Source organism: Anabrus simplex, chromosome 1 (genome assembly GCF_040414725.1).
Source record: "Anabrus simplex isolate iqAnaSimp1 chromosome 1, ASM4041472v1, whole genome shotgun sequence".
Lineage (NCBI taxonomy): Eukaryota > Metazoa > Arthropoda > Insecta > Orthoptera > Tettigoniidae > Anabrus > Anabrus simplex.
Window position 1 is genome coordinate 1,599,250,937 of NC_090265.1, and position 20,944 is coordinate 1,599,271,880.

Genomic DNA, 20,944 nt, shown 5'->3' on the forward strand with positions numbered 1-20,944 from the left:
GCATTAAATTATGTATGGTAACTGTTGTTATCCATTCACGTGGTATTTCTTTGGGTTTAAGGCAAAAATACTCTGCACATGTGCAACAACAGTGATGTTCTTGGCTACTCTTAATTAGTTTATTGATAACCCATGCACCTATATGGTACAAAGTGGTGTTGGTGATTATTGTTTTAAGAGGAAGTACAACTGGGCAACCATCCTCTACAAACACTAATCAGAAAACAAATGGAAGGGGTCCAACACTTCGAAAAACGAAGGTATCGGCAAAAGAAAGATGAAGGCCACAAAGTACGTGGAAATGAAAAACTTCCTAGGTCTCGAATGCGCTAATGCCGTCGCGGTCGGAAAAGAACAAGTGTTGACCAGGGGAGGTCGGATAGGCTGGAATAGGTGAGAGCCTGACACAAGAAAGTGAAAGCAATGTAAAGACTCAGCTAAGGGCCTCGTAGTGACAACCCAAATGGATTTCCCCCTGTGGGTGGGGGCAATAGAATAATAACACCCACGGTATCCCCTGCCTGTCATAAGAGACGACTGAAAGGGGCGTCAGGAGCTCCTAACTAGGAAGCGTGGGTTGGCGACCACGGGACTCTTAGCAGAGTCCTAACATTCATTCATATAATAATAATAATAATAATAATAATAATAATAATAATAATAATAATAATAATAATGGTTAAGAAAATTAAAGCCATTGGTAGACACGATTCCATAAGAAATACAAATTCAGTCACTATTAAGTTGAGTTAACCTAGGATAGGCTATTTTAGGGATTACATTAGGATATTGTGTTAGGCTATGGTACGTTAAATTACAGTAGTTGGTATGTGCGAGTGAAGCGAGTATTGTGATCTTTAAGTATTTATCCAGTCATATAATGTACTCTACAGAACATTTAAGATGAATGAAATATAGCTTTAAATAATAACTACAGTACCGTATAAGACTGCTATTAAGAAATGTTGTAATGATGGCAAGCTGGACACAAATCGTTGGTTTGAAGTGATAGGCCAGCGAAATTAACCAATTATGGTTAAAATTCCTGACCTTGCCGGAAATCGTACCCGGGACCCCTGTGACCAAAGGCCAGCACGCTAACCATTTAGCCATGGAGCCGGACACATAAAAAGGAAATTTTCATAAACATCAATACCGGTACCACTATTTCGTGTTACTTTTCCTGCTTGTTTTGAAAGACAATTCTCTTTCTTTGGGAGGTTTCCTATTATATGTCAAAGACTTGGGTGGATTAGGGACGTTGAAGATTGTTGGAATGGAATTCCACTTGAGTAATTTCCGTCCATCTGCCCTCTTTAGTTCAAATTGCGATTCTTCAAAACGATGCTAAAGAAAATACATAATAAGACCTAATATAAAACATCGTTTATATAAAATTATTATTATTCAGGAATAATACGAATGTATAACTTCACTAACCGCGCTCAAGACGGAATTATCTGTACATTGCGATTTGTCACGCCTACAATTTTGTACCCACTGAGCTCTCCTTTCCTTAGCTCTCGGGAAGCGAAACACTCTCATTCCGTCAGCTGTCTTATTTTGACAATTTGGTGCGGCACAATATCCTATTTTTCCTTCAAAATACAAGTAATAACTCACATCATTACATCGGGCACGCCCACATAACAACGATATTTAAGACCCAATATGGCCGCCGCCGCAAAGGATTGTGGTAGCGTGACCAGACCTCCCTAGACAGACCTTGGCGAGAAAACGATACCGAAGGTAGCATTTTGTGGCAAACGCTTCAGTTTTATTGCTCAAACTGCGTCACCTAACCTAACAGTATATATAGCATGAAAACGTATATAAAATGTCAGCTGAAAAGTGATAACCTTCATGCTACAATTTACTGAAATTTAACCAGACCTGAGAAAATATAATAATCAAACCTCTGAAATCAATTATGCGCTCTGCAATATCTTGAAGTGTATTGCATTCTTACTTAATTTCAGTACCAAATTATGAGATCGTTTACTTTAGCATTTATTTCTAACAATGCACTTATTACAAAAACCCGTTCTCCTCTTTCATTTTGATTTTGTATTACGAAACAACAGTCGACGTGTATTACTAATTGACTCCAACCAAGACCATCTACAATAATATATTGTAGTTGGTCTTGCTCCAACATTGCCTTTAAATGTCGACCAGAGAGCTCGCAACTGCATATAGCAAGAAAACTATACCATACCGGTACCGAAGATGATCGATCGAATTTTGTGCCAAACGTTTTAGTTTTCTTATTCAAACAGCATCACCTAACTTAACTGTAGGCTACTATATGTATGATGAAAACATACTTAAAGCACCAGTTAACCTTCTCGCTATAAATTTACATGATAATACCTTTTCCAAAATTTAACCATACGCGAGAAAATATAAACTAACCCCTGAAGTCAATGATGCACTCTGCCATATCTGGAGGTGTATCTCATTTAACTTAATTGCAGTAGGCTATTTAGCACTAAAATTAAGGGAACATTTATTCAGCCTTTATTTTTAACGAGTTAACAACTGCCAACGGACGAGTTATTTGCGTATTATGCAAATACGATCTCATTTTTCATATCGAAAGTTCTTACGCAACAGCAGTCAACGGGTATTAATAATTGACTTCAAAATCACCTTTGAATGTCGACTAGAGGGCTCGCTAGCGGACATATGGAGAAAACGATTCTGAAGATGATCAATCACATTCAATATAATCGCTGGGGTGCATAAATATCAGTAGCAGAAAAATCTCACATGCTTAATTGCTCGTAATGACGGATGCGTCAGTGATAGGGCTCTCTCTGTAACCGAAGTATAATACACAGATTATTATAGGAATTTTGAAGGGACAGACAAAAACTGTCATTATAACGGGGTTCCCGCTCTATGCCGTAGTCGCTATAGCGGACTTCTACTGTACTTCAAGGCAGAAACAGGTTCAAGGAAGGACATTCCAGGGATCATAAATCTGGACATAAGGGGTAAACTATCGTGACATTTTGCTAACTTTACAGGAGAGCAGAAAGAAGCTGCTGAGGTGCATATTTTTCTACCTGTAAGGCAAGTCAATCGACATTTCTGATCATGGTAAACTATCGTAAGAGCCAATACAACAAGGAGTGTGGGGGACGGCATAAGGATGAACTGTTGTATGATCACTTACCATTGTTTATCACTAGATTCTTCTTGCACATACGATAGTCGTCATCAGCCATTACTCATATCCAATTGTATGTTTTTCACTTGCAATTCATGTACAGTCCATTTTGTGTAAATGATATTGATGACTCATTAACACTAGGACCGCCGGAACATGCTGTATACCTAGAACCGCCGATGCGGTCATTTTGACCGCTGTATTCTAATTACTATTTTTATGCTCAGTACGTATAGTAACTCATTATCATCGTTTCAGATATGTATTACTAAATTTATAAAACATTAATTACGGGATCTAACACGGAAACGATTCCAAATATTTAATATTTGCAAATGTAATATTTTCCTAATTTATTACAAACACAAAAAAGTTTCTATAAAACACACTTATCTAAAAAACCAACATTGTTTTTACTTCAAATTCTATTAGTATAAACGGTAAAAATAGTTATTACTCATTATCAGAAAACAGAATTACTGTAACATTCCATTTAGTGCAATGTATGACCTGAAACTTGTTTGCCAAATTCACGTATCACAATATATTTGTCTCCTTCTTTTCCTTCAGCGTATTTGCACACGCTGATGCAATCCTGCGTCTTTAGAAGCAGGAACTACATACCACGACCTTAGTTATGTCCTTTGAGCAAGAACCACACACTCGCTGTTTGCACTTTCTGCAGGTAAAACTTGTCTTATTCCTGCATTTCCTCATTTGGCATCGCCTAGTCTGTACATTTCCTTCCACAGGCTTCCTAAATTCGGGTTCTGTATCCACAGACTTAGGTTTCGATCCCATGTACCCCACACGAAGCTCCACTGCTAGTTTCAGGATGTCATTTCGGCGACTGATCTTCTTCCTTGTCAGTATTTAAAAATGATCTAGGAGTTGAAATGAAATGGCGAATGGCTTTTAGTGCCGGGATGTGTCCGTGGACACATGATGAAGACGACACATATACCCAGTTCCCGTGCCAGGGGAATTAACCAATTTCGGTTAAAATTCCCGACCCAGCCGGGAGTCGAACCCGGGACCCCTGTGACCAAAGGCCAACATGCTAACCTTTTAGCCATGGAGCCAAACATCCAGGAGTTGATAGCTGCCAAGTCAAGAATATTATGAAATACATGAACAGGCCATCTTCGTGTAAGGGATCGAGCAGTATATTTTCTTCCCATTTGATCTAACATGTCCACGTCATATTTTGTATTGTAGTAGAAGTCTTCTGTTTCGGGAATCCTTTTGGGATTAGCTTGAAGTTCAACTTCTGAGTGCTAAGTACTGTATAGAAGGACGTTCTTGTTTCGTTTTCCTTGATAAACAGTAAGTGTGTCATTGGAATGTTTCAGGAGAGTTGAGTCATAAAGACTAGCTTTCATAGCCTTCACAGCTTTAGGAATTTCTCTCCTTGATCGTCTAATGGTTCCAACAATATTGCAACTATTACTTTTCAACTTATTACCAAGTTTCACTGTTGCAAAGAAAGTTATCTGTAGTCACTTTTCGCCCCTTGTTTTGAAAAGGCTCCACCAACTTCATTACTACACTTTCGGGTAGAGCCTCTTCACGTGGTCTGAGATCGTCTTTTCCTAGGCAAGTAAACTTTGAGTCAACGTCCACAAGCAGCCAAAATTTTATTCCAGTCTTATCTGGTTTGTTGGGTATGTACTGTAAAAAGCTACTCATCAGCAGGCAGATTTTCACCTGGAATATAAGACAATTGACAATTTTCAATGAATTTGTTCCATACTTTTGATACGAACGCAAATTTATCAGTTTTCAAACGTTCTAATCTTGTAATTCTGACGTCGAAACGCAAAAATCTTTGGATTTCTCGACAAAAATTCCTCCCCGTTGTTTCACTGAAGAGTGGTGGTCCCCACTTTTTGGACCAGAGTTCGTTAGGTATAGTGCTACTGGCTCCAAGTACACCACGAGCATACACTAAGCCAATGAATGCCTCCAGTTTTCCAAACTTACACTCCACAATTTATTTCCCAATACCCGTTTTGCTTCAGTTTCCGTAGAGTGTTTGATGTGTTTCAATATAGATTCATCAATAAAAAGATGCCATGCACACGCTACACTGTCGTCAGAAACATACCGCTTTGAGTATGGAGTAGGTCCTGGATTTTCTTTCAAGATGTTGTGACAAGCCATCCTGCCAGGTGTAGTCTTCACAAACTCCCCTACAGTCCACTCCATGATGCCATCTGTACCTAGTAACATATTACTTGGTCCTGGGAGGCTTGTGTTGATGCGTCCCTCCTTTCTTCCAGCTTTTCCTATCTCATTTTCTACTGCTGTAATAGAACAATCGAAAACTTTCAGTTCTCGGCCTACACCAGGCATAATTGCAGTCTAATTGCTGAATTTCAGTACTAAGGTTGTAATGTTGACATCAAAATAACGTATATCATTAGGGAGTTGTGACAGCGGATGAATGCTCGCTACTCTCAGAGGAGAGTGACCCATTAGCCGCCTTTAGAAAAATGAATAAAGAGAATGAACAATGGCCGTAGATATACTATCAGAGTTTCATAGTTGTGCTTACATTATTGCAGGGAGAATAATTATAAACAAATGTTTTCTCAAACAGAGGAATAAGCACATGTTCTAATACATTTTATTATGATAATCAATACAGCGGTCAAAATGACCGCTCCGGCGGTTCTAGGTATACTCGTTACCTACGTCCTAACCAATGACGCAAAATTAATTACATTTAATACGGATGATTCTGACCGGTAATCAGGAAAAGTCACTGAAGATCTTTGCAATACGACAGAAAATGTGGTCAAAATAAGGCTTTGAAAAAGTGTAGCGGTCATTTTGACCGCTCCGGCGGTTCTAGTGTTAAGCCAATTCTTCTATAGAACATACGATCACATTTGGCACACCTGAGAGAAGGGGGTGGACGTGGTTGAGTTTGTCTGAGTTTTCTTCTAAGATGAGCCTCTGTTTGTAGTCTTTGATGCTCAGTTTCAAACTGCAATACAGCAGTGGATGTGACTGCATGCCAGCGAGGGCGATCTTCAGCAAGTGTGTGCCAATTATTGGGGTCAATGTTTGTGCTCTTCAAGGTTTTTTTGAGCTGATCCTTGAAGCGTTTCAAAGGTGCACCACACGGCCTCCTGCCAGAACTGAGTTCACTGTATAGTATCTGTCGGGGTAGCCTATCGTCATCCATGCATTGGACATGACCAATCCATTGAAGCTGGTGACCTATGATGGAAGATTCTATACTGTTCATCTGTGCCCTTTCAAGTACAACAACATTGGAGACATAATCCTCACATTTGATATTCATAATGATCCTAAGCTTCTGCTGGAGAAAAACGTTCCAATTTCTTGATGTTACAGCAGTATAGAGTATGTGTTTCACATCCATACAATAAAGTGGAGACAACGACAGCTTGGTACACCATCAGTTTAGTGGATATATTTAGGTCTTTATTAGAAAAGACTTTGCAGGATAGACGTCCAAAAGCACAATGAGCAGCTTTCTTCATCCATCTCCAAGGTACAACAAGATGAGAGAATACTCCCAAGGTAGGGAAAGAAGTCTACTTGTTCCAGAGATGTATTTAAGATGTTAATGTTGAAGTCTGGCAAACTAGTTCCTGGAGCAGGTTGTGCTAAAACCTTAGTTTTCTGTATGTTGATAGACAGGCCAAAATGCTCATAAGCAGTCTTAAAGCAATCAACTGACAATTGCAAGTCCTCTGGAGAATGAGCTGGAGTAGCATTGTCATCTGCATATTGCAGTTCAGTAACCCGGGTGAGATGGGTAAGTCTTTTAGTACGGAGTCTTACCTGATTAAAAATCACTCCATTAAGTCTGTAACTAATTTCTACACCTACATTGTTGCCAGACGTCTCATAAAGCATAGCTGTAAGGTACAAGGCAAAGAGTGTAGGTTCAAGCACACAACCTTGCTTTAGTCCATTAGTAATAGGAAATTCTTCTGACACATTGTTTTGATACAGAACCTGACCAAACATATAATCATGAGGAGCCCGGACGACTCCAACAAAATGTTCGGAGCAGCCAAACTGCTGTAACACCATCCACATAGCATCTCTAGGAACAGTATTGAAGGCCTTGTCCAGGTCATAAAACACCAAGAACAAGGGTTTCTGTCGTCTCTGCATTTTTCCTGCAATTGTCTTGCACAGAAGATCATGTCAGTGGTACTCCTGGATGTGCGGAACCCACACTGTGATTTGAGGAGTTACTTTTCAGACAGAGTTTGAAGCCGACTCAACAGGATCCTGGAGAATATTTTACCTACTATAGACAGCAGGAATATACCACGGTAGTTACCACAAATGCTTCGATCGCCCTTTTTGAAGATGGTGACTATGATAGAGTTCTTCATGTTAGCAGGTACGTATTTGGTTTCCCATATCCATAGGATCAGAGATAAGAGCCTTGTTTTGAAAGGTAGGCCTCCTTTAAGAATGAGTTCTAGATGAATATTGTCTGGTCCAGGATCCTTTCTAGGTTTGAGGCTAAGAAGAGCTGTATTATATACATACGACAGTATCACATAGCTTATCTTCATTCCTGTGAAACACACAATAGTGCACCCATAAGAAGACATGGCCAAAACAAGTTACATATGAAAAAAACTGAAAATCATAGTTTTTGCATTTATGATAGTTGATCTCTGACACCTGAAAATGAATAAGAGGAGTGTATATGTAAGAACTTACAGAAAGAAGAAGTATTCAGTCAGCAGTATGATGTGGAGATATCACAAATTTTACAGGAGAGCAGAAAGAAGCTGCTGAGGTGCATATTTTGTAGCAGGTATAAGAGGTTACTACTAATACTGGAAAAGTACTGATGTTTAGCTATCATATTAAAGATATTTACAAAAAAAGAAAAGCAGCTGGGATCTATAATATTTCTGGGAATATTCCTGCTAAAGGTAATGGGTTGGGATACAGTACCATATTTGAAATATTGATTTGACATGAAGGAACTATACCAAATGAATGGAGAGTTGCTATAATGACCCCTAATATATGAGAGATAAAGTGATAAACATAAAGCAAATAGTTACAGGTCAGTCAGGTTTACCTGTGTTGCATATAACCCCTGGGAAAACATTCTTTCTGATCATATCAGACATGTTTGTAAAATTACTAACTAGTTTGATAGAAGGCAGTTTGAGTTTTGGAAAAGTTATTCCAGTGAGGCTCTACTTGTGGGATTCCAGCAAGATACCGTATAACTTAGTAGATATTCTAGATTTTTTTTTTTTTTTTTTTTTTGCTAGGGGCTTTACGTCGCACCGACACAGATAGGTCTTATGGCGACGATGGGATAGGAAAGGCCTAGGAGTTGGAAGGAAGCGGCCGTGGCCTTAATTAAGGTACAGCCCCAGCATTTGCCTGGCGTGAAAATGGGAAACCACGGAAAACCATCTTCAGGGCTGCCGATAGTGGGATTCGAACCTATTATCTCCCGGATGCAAGCTCACAGCCGCGCGCCTCTACGCGCACGGCCAACTCGCCCGGTATATATTTTAGATTCAGGAGACCAAATGGGCTGTTTCACTATTGATGTATCCAAGGTTTTTGATAGGGCAGATTATGGGAGACTGCCCACTAAAATGAGGGCTACTGGACTGGACAAAAGAGTAGTTGAATGGGTGGCTAAATTTCTAGAAAACAGAACTGAGAGAATTAGAGTGGGTGCAACCTGTAAGTACTTTTATGAGTTTTTGAGATGCCAAAGTGTTGGAATTTTGTCCCACAGGATTTCTTTACATGCCGGTAAATTTACTATCACAAGGCTAATGTACTTGAGCATCCTCAAACATCACTAGACTGAGCTAGAAGCACACCCACCAGCTTGGGTTAATAATAATAATATTATTGACTTTATGACCCACTAACTACTTTTATAGTTTTCAGAGACACTGAGGTGCCAGAACTTAGTTCTTCAGGAGTACTTTTACGTGCCCATAAATCTACCGACACAAGGCTGATGTATTTGAGCACCTTCAAATAACACCAAACTAAGCCAGGATTGAACCTGCCAAGTTGGGGTCATAAGGCTAGCACCTCAACTGTCTGAGCCACTCAGTCCAGTAGTTTGGGCTTGTAAGGCCACCGCTTTACCATTTGAGCCTCTCAGTCGAGTCCTGGAATATTAAAGACTCCCCAGGTCTCACCAATCTAACCACATCAGATTCAGAAGAGAACAAGTGATGACCAAGAGAGATTTGGTAGGAATGATGAGGAAGGAGAGCCTGGTACAAGCCAGGCCCCTGTACTTATCACATGTGCTTTGCAAGTTGTGACTAAATATCTGTTCATTTTGATTGAGCAAATTTATAAAATACAATTTTTCCACTGGCTCAATTGTAATTTAATAGGAAACCTAAGATTTTACAGAAACTAGAAGATTTTTATTGTATAGTATTTTACAGCAGATCCATTTGACTTTCTCAGGGAGCATCAGCAGGAATGATCATCAGTCATGTACTGGTCATTTGGATGGCAACAGGAAACCTAATGCAGAGTAATGGGAAGGCATCATTCCTACCACTGTCAACTGAAGGATGTACTAATACATCATTCAGTCATTATAGATCTTACAACGGAAATTTCCAACTTAATCTAACAGTCACCAGAATACCTAATCACTCTACAAGTTCCAATGAAAGGTATTTATTAGTTTCATTACTTTCCAAAATTGCACTTTTGGAGTGGAGGTTTCTCTGCTTGTGAAGCAGTGAAAAGTAGAATTACTACATTCAATTTATAATACAGTATGGTCATTTAGTAAAGTAAACTTATGATAGGCCTGTCTTTCAGAAGACCACTGTCCAGGAAGATTTTTACTGAATTGTGGCACACTCTTAATCCAAGTATGTCTTCACACTATTTTTTATTTTACTCAATGTACTTTATGTCACACTGACACAGATAGGTCTTATGGCAATGACGGTACAGGAAAGGGCTAGGAGTGGGACGGAATCGACCATGGCCTTGATTAAGGTATAACTCCAGCATTTGCCTGGTGTGAAATTGGGAAACCACGGAAAACCATCTTCAGGGCTGCCGATAGTAGGGTTCAAACCTACTACCTCCCAAATGCAAGCTGACAACTACGTGGCCCAAACCACGCAGCTACTCACTTGGTTTCACAATAACTCATCATTGGAGAGATTGATTAACCAAGTCAGCCATGGTACCAAAATGCTCAGAAATATTTCTTCATTTTCAGAGAAATTTTGTGAAGTTGGAAGTCATGTCAACTTGCTTAATAGGAACCTTTACATTTTTTTTAGATCCATCAAGCACAAGATACAAATTTATCATATTTTTTAGAGCTTTCATAAATTTGTATTTTGTGTTCTACACACTGAAAACTTCCATACTATATTTTCCAAGAAAATTGGTTGATATCCTTTGAAAGAAAAACACACTCAGATAATCTCTAGCATCAGTTTCTAAAATATTATTGCTATGAAACAAAGAGAATTCATAATTCTCTGTAGTTGATACCAAGGTTAGACAGTTTGAGTCTCGTTGGTTGAAAAACATTTTTCACCATCAGAATATTGGCCAACAGGGTAGGAGAGGCAGTGGTATACAATTTTGCCATGTGAATGGCTGCATGGTTTGGGTTAAGTTGCTGTCAGCTTGCATTTGGGGGATAACAGGTTCAAACCCTGCTCTCAGCAGCACTGAAGATGGTTTTCTGTTGTTTTCCATTTTCACACCAGGAAAATGCTGGGGTTGTACCTTAATTAAGGCCACAGTTACTTCCTTCCTAGTCCTTTCCTATCCCATCATCACCATGAGACCTATCTGCATTGGTGCAACATAAAGCAAATTGTAGGAAAAATTTTCTACAATTTCTTATCACTAGACTGCATGCCAAAAACTAGATTCAATTCCAAACCTCTCTGCAGTGTTCATATGGAGCTAGGGCAAATGACACAGTTGGTGTTGATTCATCCATCAGATGGAGATGTTGAGCCTTGAGCAGACCTGTTGGTGTTATTAGACAGGAGTAGGGTATGTGCCAACACTGGATTTCATCCTCTCCCTTCGTCATCATCATCATCATCATCATCATCATCATCATCATCATCATCGTCGTCGTCGTCGTCGTCGTCTCACACTCAGATGTACAGATCACCTACAGGCATCAAACAGAAAGACCTGCACCAGGCGAGCCAAACATGTCCTCGGACACTCGTAGTTCTAAAAGCCATATGTTATTAAATAATACAATACCGTAACATTCACGAAGTATCTGAATGATCAGCATAGTGGCTTTTGGTTCATAGCATCCTGGATTCAACACCCAGCTGAGTTGAGGATTTTTAGCTATGTCCCATTAATTCCAAATTTCAAGATGGCGACAACTGGCAACAGTCGGGTTTTTGCATCTCTGGCATATTACTTTCTTTTCCTAGTCTTTCTTATGTATAGTAGTGTGTTGTACTGTGCTTTTGTATCTACAACCATCCCTGAAGCAAGTGAAATGTGGTGTGATTCAATACTACAATGGTGCTTCGCTGAACGGCATTATATTTTCTCCCCCTCTGTCCGTCTATGATCTCCTTGTGCTTCACCATGCCCCTGTCTCTTTGAATGAAAGGATGAAAGGTTGCCATGCTTCCTCACGTGCTGTGTTTGTTTTCTTACTTCTTCTTTCTGGCGACATTCATTTAAATCCAGGACTGCTTAATGTTTATCAGAATACCCAGAGTCTGAAAAACAAATAAACTGACTGTGTACTCAGTGAACCTGAATTTAGCGAGTTTGATATCTTATGTTTCACTGAAACTTGGTTACCTGATTTTGTCTCGGACGGTGAACTTCCATTCTCATCTAACTTTTCAGTGTTCCATAAAAACAGAGGTACCGGTAAGTGTGGGGGTGGTGTAATGATTGCAGTTAGTAATAAACTTCAAGCCTGTCATAGACCTGACCTAGAAACCGAATGTGAGATAACCTGGGTCGAAATTACGATCTCCAGAAATAAAAACTTGTTAGTTGGCTGCTTCTACTGCCTACCCTTCAGTGCTTCACAGTGTTAGAAGATTGCTTTAATTCAATAGTTTTGGCTCTGAATAAATCCAACAATATTGTGCTGATTGGTGATTTCAGTTCACACATATCCTGGCAATCTACAACCACTGGAACAGTAACCGACCCTACGGACTCATTGTGTCAAATTTCATAAACAGTCTTCATCTACATCATTTCTGCTTAAAATGGAAGTTCACCGTCCGAGACAAAATCAGGTAACCAAGTTTCAGTGAAACATAAGATATCAAACTCGCTAAATTCAGGTTCACTGAGTACACAGTCAGTTTATTTGTTTTTCAGACTCTGGGTATTCTGATAAACATTAGACCTCCTCTTCTCTACAGTAACTAGTGTTAGCATGTGTGTTGGCAGAAACATTCTTAGCGCTGACCATGACTCAATCGAAGCTACCCTCAGTCTTCTTGCTTATCGACAAAAAGACTTCCCACCCACTACGAGGCAAGCATTTCCTCTATGGAGTAAAGTAGACTGGCTAGTTGTCAATCAGGACATGTCATCCCTCCCTTGGAGCTGGTTATCTGCTGAGCATGACGTCAACAGTGCAGTTTCCCTGTTTGAGGATTTAATATTTACCACTATTAAACAGCATGTACCTTTCTCCAAATCCAGAACACACAAATATTCCCCCTGGAGTGCCGAAACTAAACTGCTACTAAAGAACAAAACCCATGCGTGGTCACTCTGGAAGTCTATCCCCAATTCATGCACATATAACACTTTTAAACACCTCAGAAAAATTTCAAAACCACATCTTAAGAATGACTACAACCAGCACATCACTTCTATTACTGGAAACCTTAAAAACAATCCTAAAAAAGTTTGGACCCTCATTTCATCACATAGAAAGTCACCCCTGATACCACTGAATCTTAAATTACATAGTGATGATGTTCTAACTGAATTAAGGTCTCAAATATTCAATGAGTATTTTCACTCTACCTTTACCCCTCCCACACCTGTCACAGAACTACCCCAGATCAATAGTGTTTGTAGTTGCCCACTGTCCCAAATATCAACGACCCCTAACAAAGTTCAAAATATTCTCAATAGTCTCCCAACAAACTGTTCCACCAGGCCCAATGATATTACCCCTATATTCCCCAAAAATACATCTGCATCTCTCTGTGCACCGTTATCTACACTTATAAACCTGTGTATGTCTACTGGTACTTTCTTTGACAGCTAGAAACAAGCTGATATCACACCTATTTTCAAATCTGGCAACAAACATGATATCTCATCATACCGCCCAATATTTATTGTCCCAATACTATCCTCTGTCCTTGAAAGAATAATCCACCGCCGACTCCTCTTTTTCACACAGCCATACCTATCTGAAGAACAACACAGATTCACTCTCGGAAAATCAAGCCTCACTAAACTCACAGTTCTCAATCACCACATCATTTCAGCAATAGAAAATAAATCTCAGTTAGATGTAATTTATATAGATCTGGCCAAAGCATTAAACTCATGCACTTCTTCTTCATAAGCTCGCTACCAGATTTAATATCCATGGCCCCGTCTTCTCATTGATAACAAGTTTCCTCTCCAGCAGAAAACAAAGAGTGGTACTCCCTGAATCTGCCTCATCATGGTTATCTGTGTTATCAGGTGTATCTCGGGGCAGTATTCTGGGACCCCTATTCTTCGTTCTCTATATCGCTGACATATTTCTCGGTACTCAAAATAGTCAGTATTCCTTCCTCTTGTACGCTGACGACCTGAAAATCTTAAGAGAAATGTCTACGCCTGATGATTGTGATGAATTACAGACTGTTTTCAATTCATGTGGTAACTGGTTTAAGAAATGGAATCTTTCTCCCAATGTTAAGAAGTGCAATACAATCTCCTTTTCACTGCTAAAGCAAGGAATGAACACTGTCTATACCATCCAGGGAAATATATTGCAATCGGCTTCTCAGATAAGAGACCTAGGTGTTATAATAGACTGTAAACTGACCTTCTCTGGTCCTGTGCTATGGCATACCCTAGGCATTCTTTACAGGTTCATTTTAATTAATGATATTAATGCCTTAAAGGCTTGTTTTAGGTTTGAAAGCAGTATATTCATACTCAACTGTTGACTTGTTAGGCCTAACACAGATGAGGATTTTCTTTCGGGGTTTACTCCCTTAGCCTTTGAAGATCCCTTTTCTCCACAAGGCAGTGGTGTCCTCTTATAATTTTCCCCAGGGAGGATGGGTTGCCTCATCCGCCATCTCTGCCATTCCGAAGGTCTCCTTCTCTGCCAAAGATGCCGTTAAGGTCTTCACCCGTAAACCTGGGCATGGGTTCCAAGTTATATACCGTGGTGCTGGGTCCCTGTCTGAACTTAGCCATCCTTTCACACCGGCCTACTGATGTAGAGGATGCGCGCCACCGCAGCGTGGATGCGCCAGGCAAGAATTACTCCAGTGGAGAACAGGGAAGGTGACCCTCTCTCCCTTGAGCCAGGTTAATGGTTGCGTATGATGCCACAATCTCCCAAGAAAGAGTGACTGAAAATTGGTACACTCAATATCCTTACTCTCACCAACAAATATGAATTACTTGTGGACCTTATGGAGAGGCGTAAGCTCAAGGTATTGGGGTTGAGTGAGACAAAATGGAAAGGATATGGGAAGAAGCCCTTGAGAAATGGATATGTGCTGTACTGGAGTGGGAACAATGATGAATCCAAAAATGGAGTTGGCTTCCTCCTTCATAAAGATATAGATACACAGACAGATGTCAAATATGTGAGTGAAAGGATCATCCAGATGAGACTAAGTGTTGGTAATGCACATCAAACTCTCCTGCAAGTATATGCACCGCAGACAGGTTGTACCACAGAAGAGAAAGAGCAATTCCTTATCGAACTTGAGGAACAAATAACAGAGGAGAACACAATCATTATGGGTGATCTGAATGCCCAAGTTGATAAAGAAAGACTAGACTGCAATGGCGGAGCGTGGAAAAAGCGTCGGGGGGTTCACTTCTGTCGAAAATAACGTGTTGAGATTTATTGTTTCGTGATGTTTATATAGATGTAAAATAGTGACATTGCTTGATTAGAAACGCGACTTTCCTTTGAAGGAACATGGCTACAGCTCGAAGAAGTTACCAAAGCAATGAAATGAAATGAAATGAAATGAAATGTCGTATGGCTTTTAGTGCCAGGATATCCCAGGACGGGTTCGGCTCGCCAGGTCGAGGTCTTTTTTGATTTGACTCCCAGCCCCCGTGCCATTGGAATTAACCAATTAAGGTTAAAATCCCCGACCTGGCCGGGAATCGAACCCGGGACCCTCTGAACCGAACGGCAGTACGCTGACCGTTCAGCCAACGAGTCGGACACCAAAGCAATGAAGATGTAAGACAGAGAATATGAGGTGCAATTAAAGCTGATCCAATTTCCTCTGATTTTGGAGACGTTGCTTGCGTACAAATAACTTCTTCAAGAACGTGTTAGGCAGACTACTGTTGTTTATGTATTGACGTATTTTTCTGTTTACTTGTCATAAAACACGTATTACTAATGAAAAGCTCCAGGGGCTCTCAACTTGGCAGCGTGAGTTGGCGACCATGGGGCCCTTAGCTGAGTCCTGACAGTGCTTCCACTTACTTGCACCAGGCCTCACACTTTCATCTATTCTATCCAACCTCCCTTGATCACGTCTTGTTCTTTTCCGACCCCGACGGTATTAGAGCACTCGAGGCCCAGAGTGTGTTTCATTTTCACACCCTTCGTGGCTTTGTCTTTCTTTGGCCGACACCCTCATTTTCGAAGTGTAGGATCCCCTCCATTTTTCTCTGATTACTGTTATATAGAGGATGGTTGCCTAGTTGTACTTCCTCTTAAAACAATAATCACCATCACCACTTACTAATGAAACGTTTCATTAATTACATAAACTTAGGCTAGCTACACGTGTTGATGCTATACAAAATGTAGTTACCAAAACATCCCGGCTCATTGCGGTTAATTACATCAGAATTTCAAAATCGTCAAATTAAAAACCCCTCCAAAACCTACCACATACGGCAAACATTAACCGCGCGCTCTGACAGTGCTTCGGCTAATTTCGGAACTGCTCGATGTAACTCGTGTCTATCGCTGGTCCAGTCGCCAGCGATTCCTGGGCTATGTTTTCCCTGCTCCTCACAGCCCCTCACCCTGTGCACCCTCCTTATGTCTCACGGCCCCGCTCCCGTAGTCCAGAAATTGAACCTCTTCGCTGGTTCCGAAGAGCAACAGAGTGTTGATGTCAAAAATACCGCTACGCGCATGGATATACAGAGCTTATTAAAGGAACAGGCTGTAATTAACCATTTTACATAGACTTATCTATTTCTAGGGGGTTCACTGAACCACTGAACATATAGAACGCACCGCCACTGCTAGACTGTGAAAACATTGTTGGCCCCCGTGGCTATGGTAACAGAAACTCTGAAGGAGAGAACCTGATTGATTTCTGTGTGCAAAACAACTTAATCATCCAGAATACATGGTATCAGAAGAGGGACAGCCATAAAATAATGAGATACAGCTGGGATGGAAAGCTCAAGACTATGATCGACTTCATCATCATTGATAGAAAAGCGGGTCAGTATATTACAGAGTTAAAGTCATACCCAGCGAGTGCCTAGATAGCGACCATCGGCTATTAATCGCTTACCTAAAAGATGTTCACGTGCCCAAAATTAAACAAAAGAAAATGCCAAAGATTAAGATGTGGCTGTTGAAAGACATGGAGAAGAAAGGAAACTATGAAGCAAGGATAACAGCTAAATTACCCAAAACTGAGAAAGGGGTAGTAGAAGAAGAATGGTCCTTATTCAAAGAAACCCTTGTAAAAGAAGCCACAGAAATTTGTGGAAAAACAATTGCCATACCAAAAGAGAAGAAACACACCTTGGTGGAATGACCGAGTGAAGACAGCAGTAAAAGATAGAAATATACTGAAAAGAAAATTAGACCTCGAAGAACAGAAAACAGATGATAGACGAAATGAATTAGAAATTGAACATCTACCACAGGAATATCGGAAAAAGAAACTGGCTGTAAGAAGACTGATCTAGGAAGAAAAGGAAAAGTGCTGGGATTACTTTACTACAAGAATAGAGGAAGACTGTCAAGTAAGTAGAAAACTACTATACAAAATAGTAAACAGTAAAAGAAATGAAAATATAAACATCCTTGCACTGGAAACAGATGATGGAAGCTTAATACAAACAGAAGAAGGGATCAGGGATGAAATGAAGAAGTACTTCAGCATGCTGTTAAATGGAGATGGGGGCAACACCACCACCAATGATTGTAGTGTAGATGAAGCCAAAAGCAACAAATACCCATTAACATAGCTTGAGGTAGAAACAGCACTAAAGAGCATGCAAAATGGGAAGTACCCAGGCATTGATGATCTCAGCTCATACATGATAAAGGCAGCTAGAATACCAGGCTTGAATTGTCTATATAGAGTGTTATCAGTGATTTGGGAAAGTAACAAAATTCCAGAAGATTGGAGTAAAGGAGTCATCATCCAGCTGTTCAAAAAGGGCAACCAACAGAAATGTGGAAATTACAAAGACATCACGCTGTTGTCACACTCACTGAAGCTGCTGGAAAAGATCATAGAAACAAGACAGGAAGATAGTGGAACCTTTGCTTGAGGAAGAACAACATGGGTTCAGGAAAGGTCGAAGTACTGTGGATCTTATCTTTGCAGTAAAGATGCTGACAGAAAAGTACTGGGAATATGGAAGAAATCTTGTGATTGCATTTGTGGACATTGAAAAAGCATATGATAGTGTTCCTCGAAACAAGATATGGGAATGTCTGGAAGACCTAAAGGTGCCAAAGTACTTAACTGACAAAGTCACGATGCTTTACCAGAAGTGCTACAGCTGTGTCCAGATAGGCAACGGACGATCAAAATGGTTTGAAACAAAGAGAGATGACCAACAAGGAAGTGCTCTGTAACCACTACTGTTCGTAATAGTAATGGACAAGGTCATCAAATCTGTCAAGAAAATGGACAGTGAACCAAATGCCCTGGTACTTGTTGATGATGTGCTTTTATGGCAAGAGACAGAAGCTGAAGTTCAGAAAAAATTTAATGAATGGAACAACACATTCAAAAATTTTGGACTGAGGATGAGCAAAACAAAGACAGTGGAAATGACCATCAACAGGGAAGGAACAAGCTCAAATACATTTCTGGAAGGAGCAAAAATTGAATCAGCTTCCCACTTCAAGTACCTCAGAAGCACAATATCGAAAGACAACACTGTTAGGCAGGAAATACTCGGCAGGACACAGAAAGCATCAAACTTGTACAGTCAAGTCAGGAATCTCCTCTGGGACTGCAAAATACTACAGAAAGCGAAAACAATCATGTACCACACTTACTTCGTACCAATCCTCACGTACCCTACTAAACAAAGACTTCAGTAGAATCCAAGCAATTGAAATGAGATTCATTAGAACCATGAACCAAACAACCAGAAAGGACAAGATCAGAAATGAAGTGAATAGGAAAGTAGCTGGTATTGAGGTACCTATTATCAGTGTCATAAAGAAATACAGACTTCAGTGGTATGGGCATGTAATGAGAATGAACAGGGAAAGACCTGCCAGAAAATATTTCAATCTTAATCTCGTAGGAAGAAGACCACAGGGAAGACCAAGAAAATGTTGGATAGAGACTGTACGATCAGATGTGGAGGAGAGAGGATACAAATGGGAGGATGTACTGGATCAGAAGATGTATGAAGACAGAAGGAGATGGCGAGTGCTTGTACACCACACCCGGGAAACTGGAGTTGGGAAATGATGATGATGATGATAATGATGAATGACTTAAGATTATACTTTGTCTCATATGTTCTCCCCATTACTGACATTTGTTCCCCTATTTGGTCCTCATCTGCTATCACAAACAAATCTCAACTAAATAGTATTTTTATCTTTTTCACTTTCATTGTTAAGACTCACAATCCTGTTTTTAAGAACAAAACTCTGACATTTTCAACTATCTGGGTATACTTGACCTGAGAAGCCGTTTACAATTCTCTGATCTATGTTACCTCCATAAAATAATCAATGGCTGCACCAAATGTAATACTCTTCCGGCATACTTCCCTATATATGTTCTTCCCTGCCCAACGTACAATGCATCCTGTCCACGCCTGACCTTACAACAATGCTCTATCTTCCACCACCTCCCTGCTCTTGGTAACTCACTACCAGATATCAACATATTCACACCTTTCACATCCTTCAAACCAAAAATTAAAAGATTCCTTTGAAGTTCTCTCCAGGTTTCCATTTTCTTCTGTCCATCCAACCCTCGACCTTTCTTCTTCCTAATTTCTTTAACCGACACTTGCCAGTTATCATTCTCATTGTTGTTACATTGTTATTGTTAATAATTGTTAATTTATTGTTGATACTTAATATTATTGTTTATATCTTTCTTACATTTTGTACTTATTTAAACTTACTAGCAGTTTCCCGCTGGCTCCACCCGCAATGTACAAAATATGGTGTTGTTCGTTACTATCCTCACGGATGTATTTGCAAAATTTCGAGTTAATGAAATAAAGCACATTATCTGCTGTGGTAATAGAATGTAATATTATGTCAACAAAACACTTGAAAATATATCACACAAAGAAACGGAATTAAACGTTCCTTGGAACAACACTACGCACCAAACTGTTAAAAAGTCCTTCAAAGATCTTTGTCATGGAGACAAATGTACTCATAACTTTTCTCAGAATCTACCAATTTAAGTAGTTATTACCTCAAAAGAAAGCACTTGATCCACTGAGTGTTTTTAGACCAAAATGAACTGCGTACCTCAATTAGAACGAAAGATATGATTGCTTCAGTGAAAAAAAAAAATGTTGAAGAAATGAGACATGAAATTGAATGTGCACTCATAATTTCCCTCAGAATCAACCCATTTGAATAGTTTAGTGCTGAAATGAAAGAACTTGATCCACTGAGTATTCTTAGGCCAAAACAAACTTTGTACCTCAATTAGAACCAAAGACATGATTGCTTCAGAGACAAAAAATTGAAAAAATGAAATAATTTGAGGAGGGCAGAAGTTAATTGATTTATAGTACCTGATGACAAATCTGTGCATGAATACCTTTCAGTAAAAAAATGAAGGAAATTGACCGGATAGAATGGCCGGAGTGACTGACTTTAGTTTTCATAATTTTTTAATATATAGATTATTATTATTATTATTATTATTATTATTATTATTATTATTATTATTAATGTAAAATGGTCCTCCATGGGCTGTATCTAATAATTAAATAAATAAATATTTAAAAAATTCCCTTAGCTTGGGGATTGGGTATTTGTGTTGTTCTTAATACACACACCACCACCACCAACCACCACAGAAATACATAATAAGAAAGAAAGAAAGAAAGAATTCTAGAAACTAACCTGGGTTGCAGTTTTTTTAACTGAATTCTCCTCTTTATAGAACTTTTTGAAATAAACTATTCTTTCTACTGCTAACTGTCTCATCCTTCTTTTAATATTAGCTTTCAGACATTGCTTCAACCACTTTTCAACATAATAAGTGTAGTGCCTAATATACTGTAATTCTGTTGTGGAACTTGTGAAATCATGGCAAAAAAACCATTAATTGGGCCATTGTCAAATGGCTA

The 20,944-nt window shown here is 39.5% G+C and overlaps 1 protein-coding gene across 1 annotated transcript in view; it reads left to right on the top strand.

Moving 5' to 3' along the window:
- LOC136881098 (sodium-coupled monocarboxylate transporter 2) overlaps nt 1-20,944 on the top strand; it is a 286,910-nt gene that overhangs the window by 252,920 nt on the left and 13,046 nt on the right. Inside the window, exon 10 of the mRNA XM_068229293.1 lies at nt 9,647-9,861. Coding sequence (XP_068085394.1) covers nt 9,647-9,861 — 215 coding nt within the window. The remainder of the gene's footprint in view (nt 1-9,646; nt 9,862-20,944) is intronic.